Below are 10,000 nucleotides of genomic sequence, written 5' to 3'. Positions count from 1 at the left end.
TATAATGGACCAACAGATCCCGTTGCTCTGGACGGAGACCAGTGAAGGATATTAGAAGCACTTTTCCGGTGATCTCTTGCTTTACTTAGCAGCCTCCAACTGACAGAGAAAACGTAAACTTCGTTTCAGAACTCAAACCTCCTATGGCGCCATTTTGTTGCTACCTGGCCATCAACTCCCGTTAGCATCCCATTGACTCCCATTCATTCTGACGTCACTTTGACAGAGAATAACTTTACATCTGAAGCGTTTAAAGACTCTATTTGTCCGTTGTTTATTTCTAAAGAAACACGACAATGTATAAAAGGCTCCATTACCTTGTAGCTCACGTTATGGCTCCGTAGCAGACGCTTTTATAAAAATAGGCTAACGATTGGGTCATAACCACGAGACTTACTGTCCCACAGTAGAGGAATTACCGTATAGTACAGGAGAAGCTCACAGGCAGTTTGGACTTCCATTATCTGTTTAGGTTTAATTACTAATGCTAACTAGTATGTTAGTAATCAGTAATGAGCCTGTGTCTATGTTATCTCCTTACATATACCTACACTCTCCGTCTCTGTGAGATTGGGAATGATTGAGATTTCTCTCTCACAGCTACCAGAAGACTTCACACTTTCAGACACGTTGCTCACGTCACATCTACGTCTTCAAGCTCAGTTGGAGGCTGCTCAGTAACACTCAGCCAGCGCCGGGAAAGAGACTTCTTTTTTATTTTTTTTCCTACCACCATCCCCCCTCTTTGGAAGACAACTTTATTTTTATTATAGAGCTATATTTTTTTTTATATACACAGTATGTTACATTCAGATTTAGAATCACATTCAGTGTATTAACGGTTGCCCCACCGTGACCATTCACCCTGTTTTAGTGAGACCCTGGATCCATATAAGGGCAGGGGGGGATTTAAAGCACCACGTACGAAGTGTAACACAGAACATAAAACACGACAAGGTGGCAAACAGAACAACAGAAGGAAGTGAGACGGGACAATAACAGAACTGACCAGACGGGACTGGACAGAACAGTTGACAAACATCCGAATGTATTATTAATTATTGGGTAGAATGATCTATCGGAAAAGTGACTTCTAATATCCTTCACTGGTCTCCATCCAGAGGCACGGGGTCTATTGGTCCATTTTATACTGTCTATTATTTAAAGCCCCGAGCAGCACCCCTCAGGTGGGCCTCAGGTGTGCCTCAGGTGAGCGTACCTGTACACTTCTTCTTGTCGGGGTCCAGTTTGATTCCAGGTCGGGTCAGTTTACACCTGAAGTCGTCCTCCCAGAACTCGTTAAACCAGATGTTCCTACGATTGTTCTCCAGAGAACGAGACACGAAGTACTGATCGAAGCCTGTGCACACACACACACAGACACACAGACACACACACACACACAGACACACACACACACGCGCACAGACACACACACGCACACACACACACGCACAGACACACACACGCACACACACACACAGACACACCCACGCATTCACACACACAGACACAAATACAAACACATACACACACACACACACACAGACAGACAGACACAGACACACACACACGCACACACACACACACACACACACACACACACAGAGACACAGACACACACACGTACACACAGACACACACAGACACACACATAGACATACACACATAAATACACACACACACACATACACACACACACACAACAGACGCACAGACACCCGACCACACACAGACACACACAGACACCCGACCACACACACACACACACACACACACACATAACCACACACAGACACACACACACACACACCACACACACACACACACACACACACACACACACACACACACACACATAACCACACACACACACACACACACACACACACACACACACACACACAGACACACACAGACACACACACAACCACACACAGACACACACACAGACACAACCACACACACACAACCACACACAGACACACAACCACACACAGACACACACACACACAACCACACACACACACACACACACACACAGACACACACAGACACACACACAACCACACACACACACACACATACAGACACAACCACACACAGACACACACAGACACAACCACACACAGACACAACCACATACATACACACACAGAGTTAAACACACAGTCTCAGTCTGTGTAAGTGCGTGATGTTTTTGTGTAGTGATGTTTTTGTGTAGTGATGTTTTTGTGTAGTGATGTTTTTGTGTAGTGATGTTTTTGTGTAGTGATGTTTTTGTGTAGTAATGTTTTTGTGTAGTAATGTTTTTGTGTAGTGTTTTTACCCTCTATTGAAACCCGTTTGGGCAGGATGGTCACCGCGCCCTCGGCGACGTCCTCCAGCTCTGTGATTGGTGAACTCTTCGCTCCCCAGCTGTCCGACCCCACAAACAGGAAGTGACCCGTCAGGTTAGCCCGCTTCGCCGCCAGGAGGACGCGCCTGCCAGGGAGGAAGCAGAGCAGTCGAACACGTGACGATGGTCAGAACCCAGGCGCTTACCTGTGCTCGCTTCAGACCAAGACACGGCATGAAAAGACACGGCACAAAAAGACACGGCACGGAAAGACACGGCACAAAAAGACACGGCACGGAAAGACACGGCACAAAAAGACACGGCACGATAAGACATGGCACGGAAAGACACGGCACAAAAAGACACGGCACAAAAAGACACGGCACGGAAAGACACGACACCAAAAGACACGGCACGATAAGACACGGCACGGAAAGACACGGCACAAAAAGACACGGCACGGAAAGACACGGCACGGAAAGACACGGCACAAAAAGACACGGCACGAAAAGACACGGCACGATAAGACACGGCACGGAAAGACACGGCACAAAAAGACAAGGCACGGAAAGACACGGCACGATAAGACACGGCACGGAAAGACACAGCACGGAAAGACACGGCACGGAAAGACACGGCACGGAAAGACACGGCACGGAAAGACACGGCACGATAAGACACGGCACGATAAGACACGGCACGATAAGACACGGCACGATAAGACACGGCACGGAAAGATACGGCACGATAAGACAAGGCACGGAAAGACACGGCACGGAAAGACACGGCACGAAAAGACACGGCACGATAAGACACGGCACGGAAAGACACGGCACAAAAAGACAAGGCACGGAAAGACACGGCACGGAAAGACACGGCACGGAAAGACACGGCACAAAAAGACACGGCACGATAAGACACGGCACGAAAAGACACGGCACGGAAAGACACGGCACGATAAGACAAGGCACGGAAAGACACGGCACGGAAAGACACGGCACGATAAGACACGGCACGATAAGACAAGGCACGGAAAGACACGGCACGGAAAGACACGGCACGATAAGACACGGCACGATAAGACACGGCACGGAAAGACACGGCACGGAAAGACACGGCACGGAAAGACACGGCACGGAAAGACACGGCACGAAAGACACGGCACGAAAAGACACGGCAACACGGAAAAAGACACGGCACTGAAAAAGACACGGCGACACGGCAAAAGACACGGCACGAAAAGACACGGGTACGACACGGTAAAAGACGCTGCACGAAAAAAGACACGGCACGATAAGACACGGCACGATAAGACACGGCACGGAAAGACACGGCACGAAAAGACACGGCACGGAAAGACACGGCACGATAAGAAAAGACACGGCACGATAAGAAAAGACACGGCACGATAAGACACGGCACGATAAGACACGGCACGATAAGACACGGCACGGAAAGACACGGCACTGAAAGACACGGCACGATAAGACACGGCACGATAAGACACGGCACGATAAGACACGGCACGGAAAGACACGGCACGAAAAGACACGGCACGATAAGACACGGCACGAAAGACACGGTACTGAAAGACACGGGAAAGACACGGCACGATAAGACACGGCACGATAAGACACGGGTACGAAAAGACACGGCACGCACGATAAGACACGGTACGGAAAGACACGGCACGACACGGCACGATAAGACACACGGAAAGACACGGCACGAAAAGACACGGCACGAAAAGACACGGCACGATAAGACACGGCACGATAAGACACGGCACGATAAGACACGGCACGAAAAGACACGGCACGGAAAGACACGGCACGATAAGAAAAGACACGGCACGATAAGAAAAGACACGGCACGATAAGACACGGCACGATAAGACACGGCACGGAAAGACACGCCACTGAAAGACACGGCACTGAAAGACACGGCACTGAAAGACACGGCACGATAAGACACGGCACTGAAAGACACGGCACGATAAGACACGGTACGAAAAGACACGGCACGAAAAGACACGGCACGAAAAGACACGGCACGATAAGACACGGCACGATAAGACACGGCACGAAAAGACACGGCACGGAAAGACACGGCACGATAAGACACGGCACGATAAGACACGGCACGAAAAGACACGGCACGGAAAGACACGGCACTGAAAGACACGGCACGATAAGACACGGCACGGAAAGACACGGCACGATAAGACACGGTACGATAAGACACGGACACGGAAAAAGACACAGACACGATAAGACACGGCACGGAAAGACACGGGAAAGACACGGCACGAAAGACACGGCACGATAAGACACGGCACGATAAGACACGGCACGATAAGACGGGAAAGACACGGCACGGAAAGACACGGCACGATAAGACACGGCACGGAAAGACACGGCACGGAAAGACACGGCACGATAAGACACGGCACGATAAGACACGGCACGGAAAGACACAGCACGATAAGACACGGTACGGAAAGACACGGCACGGAAAGACACGGCACGATAAGACACGGCACGGAAAGACACGGCACGATAAGACACGGCACGGAAAGACACGGCACGGAAAGACACGGCACGGAAAGACACGGCACGGAAAGACACGGCACGAAAGACACGGTACGAAAGACACGGCAAGACACGGCACGGAAAGACACGGCACGGAAAGACACGGCACGGAAAGACACGGCACGGAAAGACACGGCACGGAAAGACACGGCACGATAAGACACGGTACGGAAAGACACGGCACGGAAAGACACGGCACGGAAAGACACGGCACGATAAGACACGGCACGATAAGACACGGCACGATAAGACACGGCACGGAAAGACACGGCACGATAAGACACGGTACGGAAAGACACGGCACGATAAGACACGGCACGATAAGACACGGCACGGAAAGACACGGCACGATAAGACACGGCACGGAAAGACACGGCACGATAAGACACGGCACGGAAAGAAAAGATGTAATTGATGCAATTCTTTTTTTCCATTGTGGCCCTTAGTGAAAATGAGTTTGACCCCCCTGACATACGTCATTACATTACATGTCATTTAGCTTTTATCCAAAGCAACTAACAAATTGCTATATACACTCCCCTAAAGCACATGTGTCAAACTCAAAGCCCGCGGGCCAAATCTGGCCCTCGCACATTTTGATCCGGCCCGATTCACCTTGTTGAATCAATGCCACGAAGAATTAAGGCAGTTCTGAAGGTGAAAGGGGGTCAAACACAGTATTAGTAGGGTGTTCCTAATAATCCTTTAGGTGAGTGTATGTCAGAGGTCGCACGCCTCTGGAGAAACTATGGTGTTAAGTGCCTTGCTCAGGGACACATTGGTTGCTGTATCGCAGCGGGAATCGAACCCTGGTCTCCCACACCAAAGGAATGTGTCATATCCACTGCGCCATCACCACCCAAAGTCACAGCATTGGTACCGTGTGTGGTGCTATTTTGAGCCTTTTTAGTGGTACAAAATAGCGATTTATTTTTACTTTCCCTGTGCCCCGAATACTAGCGTTGTAAGCTAATCAGCGGTCCGCGCTAGCTTGTTTTCAAGCTACAAACACATTCAATTAGCATGAAAACATGTCCCAGAGAACAACAGAGTGGGTACACACATCTGTTATTAACCCCTAGGTTCGTTTTGCGCTGGAATTGTCCTTTAATGTATATTTTCAGACATAGCCTACTTTGATAATTATCAAACTATAATTGTGAGCCCCCTTGGCCCCTGTTGAAGATCTCTGGTTGACATTGGTTGTGTGTTTACTTGATGTCGTCCTCGTTGGCGAAGATGATCACTCCTCTGGCGTTACTCGTCTCCATAAGACGTCTGATGATTTTGTCAAACTCTCCGGCTGTTGGCTCGCGGGGAATCTTCACCGACTGAGCAATACACACCCCGCCTGATAGACAGACAGACAGACAGACAGACAGACAGGTTTATATTACATCTAACTGTCAGCCTGACAGAGAGACAGACATGTTTATATTACATCTGTCAGCCTGACAGAGAGACAGACAGGTTTATATTACATCTAACTGTCAGCCTGACAGAGAGACAGACAGGTTTATATTACATCTAACTGTCAGCCTGACAGAGAGACAGACATGTTTATATTACATCTATCTGTCAGCCTGACAGAGAGACAGACAGGTTTATATTACATCTAACTGTCAGCCTGACAGAGAGACAGACAGGTTTATATTACATCTAACTGTCAGCCTGACAGAGAGACAGACAGGTTTATATTACATCTGACTGTCAGCCTGACAGAGAGACAGACAGGTTTATATTACATCTAACTGTCAGCCTGACAGAGAGACAGACAGGTTTATATTACATCTAACTGTCAGCCTGACAGAGAGACAGACAGGTTTATATTACATCTAACTGTCAGCCTGACAGAGAGACAGACAGGTTTATATTACATCTAACTGTCAGCCTGACAGAGAGACAGACAGGTTTATATTACATCTAACTGTCAGCCTGACAGAGAGACAGACATGTTTATATTACATCTAACTGTCAGCCTGACAGAGAGACAGACAGGTTTATATTACATCTAACTGTCAGCCTGACAGAGAGACAGACATGTTTATATTACATCTGACTGTCAGCCTGACAGAGAGACAGACAGGTTTATATTACATCTAACTGTCAGCCTGACAGAGAGACAGACATGTTTATATTACATCTAACTGTCAGCCTGACAGAGAGACAGACAGGTTTATATTACATCTAACTGTCAGCCTGACAGAGAGACAGACAGGTTTATATTACATCTAACTGTCAGCCTGACAGAGAGACAGACAGGTTTATATTACATCTGACTGTCAGCCTGACAGAGAGACAGACAGGTTTATATTACATCTAACTGTCAGCCTGACAGAGAGACAGACAGGTTTATATTACATCTAACTGTCAGCCTGACAGAGAGACAGACAGGTTTATATTACATCTAACTTTCAGCCTGACAGAGAGACAGACAGGTTTATAATTTCTAACTGTCAGCCTGACAGAGAGACAGACAGGTTTATAATTTCTAACTATCAGTCTGACAGTAGTAATTCCTCTACTGTGTGACAGTAAGTCTCGTGGTTATGACCCAATCGTTAGCCTATTGTTATAAAAGCGTCTGCTACGGAGCCATAACGTGAGCTACAAGGTGATGGAGCCTTTTATACATTGTCGTGTTTCTTTAGAAATAAACAACGGAGAAATAGAGTCTAAGCATCTTAAACTAGGCACTTTAAATTTATGTATGGATTTCATTGTATAGTATTTTTATACTGAGCATTTTTAATATTGAGGCTTCATGTGGCTTTGTTTGTCTGTTTTGATGTTTGTGTCCTCTGATGTGTTGACTTGCACTTTTGAGCTACTTGCACATTTTTTTCCAATGCAGGTTACACTGCAAATGGCTAATAAAGTGAATCTGAATCTGAATCTGAATCTTTAAACGCTTCAGATGTAAAGTTATTCTCTGTCAAAGTGACGTCAGAATGAATGAGAGTCAATGGGATGCTAACGGGAGGTGATGGCCAGGTAGCAACAAAATGGCGCCATAGGAGGTACGAGTTCTGAAACGAAGCTTAAGATAAGATAAGATAATACTTTATTGTCTGTAACACAGGGTTCCAGAAAATTGTCTTTGACAAGGCTCCAGTTACAAAGAGACATTCATACATACATGTAAAAACAAGACATGGGATGAATTTGAGGTATCAGCTGACTGTAGTTGTCTCTGTCAGTTGGAGGCTGCTAAGTAAAGCAAGAGATCACCGGAAAAGTGCTTCTAATATCCTTCACTGGTCTCCGTCCAGAGCAACGGGATCTGTTGGTCCATTATATACTGTCTATTTGTTTACTTCACACAAGAGCAGCCATTTTCCCCTATTGCCATGGGAACGTTATGTGACGTAATCGCGCAACATGAACATAATTGAAAAGCAGGGTTTTTGGGGGGTGGGGGATCTCTTTTTTTTTTTTTTTTTTTTTTCTCTCTTTTTCATCAATCTGCAGTTTTTGCAAGTTCCCGCAATTTCACCGCATAAAATTGCATAAATATCCCAAATATTCCATCGCATTTTTTAAGAAAACGTGCCGCATAATCAAGGATTTTTGCCATCAACAATCACAAAAAAACTCATCACGCATTTTTCTGGAAGGACTGGTTAGTGAATATCAACACACACCAGTTTTTAGGCCTGAAGGAAACCTTCACCCAATACAAGTCAGTGTAGAGCGGAGACTTGATGTCCCCTCCGGTGTCTCTGTGTCCCTTGCAGGTGAGGACACTTATTATACAATTTATACATTGTCGTGTTTCTTTAGAAATAAACAACGGACAAATAGAGTCTTTAAACGCTTCAGATGTAAAGTTATTCTCTGTCAAAGTGACGTCAGAATGAATGGGAGTCAATGGGATGCTAACGGGAGGTGATGGCTTTGTAGCATCAAAATGGCGCCATCGGAGGTACGAGTTCTGAAGCGAAGCTTACCCCCCCCCCCCTTGGGGTAAATATTCATGGAAAAGGAGAAGTTTGTGAACGGGCAACACAGATTTTGATAATGAACATCTAAACGCGTGACACACCGGGACCTTTAACTGTGTGTGGTTTCTCGCCACAGGAAGTCTGGGAGTACAGTGACGTATTCCCAAGAAGCGAAATTTTTAAAATCAAGAGAAAACCTTCAAGCCTTTAAACATAGGATGACCAGACGTCCCGGTTTGACCGGGACAGTCCCGATTTTAAGTTGCTTGTCCCGAGTTCCGAAAAAAATCCCGTTGGGACGGTAAAATGTCCAGATTTACACCAACCACTAAGACAGAATGAAGTAATGCACAAATCATGAATTAATTCATAATTCATGCAATGAAAAATCAATTTCACAAGCTCAGTCAGTCCCTCCAGAAAAACGTGATTATGCGATCACATAATTCAATGCAATAATATATAATAAGTCTGCATATTTATGCGGGAGGGGCGGCGGCTGCATTTTTTCAAATAAGCTGCACTTTCTCCCCATAAATTGCAGATTTCCGCGCAAAATATGCGGGGCTTGCATGATGTCATAATCCCAACATTTTCGTTGCAAAAAAGTCCCGTAATATATTTTATAAGTTGAAAAATGTTGCGTTTACTTCACACAAGAGCAGCCATTTTCCCCTGTTGCCATGGGAACGTTACAAAGTGACGTAATTACACGACGTGAACATCATCGAAAAGCAGGATGTTGGGAGGGGGTGGGAATCACTGTTTTTTCTCTTTTTCGTTTATGCAAGTTCCTGCAATTTCATCACATATAATTGCATAAATATCATATAGCCTATTCCATCACATTTTTTAAGAAAACGTGCCGCATAATCAAGGATTTTTGCCCCGCAACAATCACAAAAAAACTCACGCAATGTCTTTTAATATTATTTATTAGATTCTGTATGTAGGCTACATACCAAAAAATTCATGAATATTAACTGAGATACCCCATTATGTTGGGAGCAGTAGGCCTATGTTTGCTGTTGGCAAAATTGTGTCTAATCTGTCTGTGTCTATGTCTGACCTGGGCTGGGCTGGCACATGCTCACGTCAAAAAGCGTGCGTGTGCACGAGCACAACGG

General features: G+C 46.2%; 1 protein-coding gene across 1 annotated transcript in view; it reads right to left on the bottom strand.

Moving 5' to 3' along the window:
• grm6a (glutamate receptor, metabotropic 6a) overlaps nt 1-10,000 on the bottom strand; it is a 67,400-nt gene that overhangs the window by 40,714 nt on the left and 16,686 nt on the right. Inside the window, exons 4-6 of the mRNA XM_028582641.1 lie at nt 6,145-6,280; nt 2,330-2,484; nt 1,220-1,360 (exon numbers count right to left, since the gene is read on the bottom strand). Coding sequence (XP_028438442.1) covers nt 1,220-1,360; nt 2,330-2,484; nt 6,145-6,280 — 432 coding nt within the window. The remainder of the gene's footprint in view (nt 1-1,219; nt 1,361-2,329; nt 2,485-6,144; nt 6,281-10,000) is intronic.

This window comes from Perca flavescens, chromosome 7 (genome assembly GCF_004354835.1).
Source record: "Perca flavescens isolate YP-PL-M2 chromosome 7, PFLA_1.0, whole genome shotgun sequence".
In the NCBI taxonomy this organism is placed as follows: Eukaryota; Metazoa; Chordata; class Actinopteri; order Perciformes; family Percidae; genus Perca; species Perca flavescens.
This window is presented reverse-complemented; position numbering and strand designations above follow the sequence as displayed.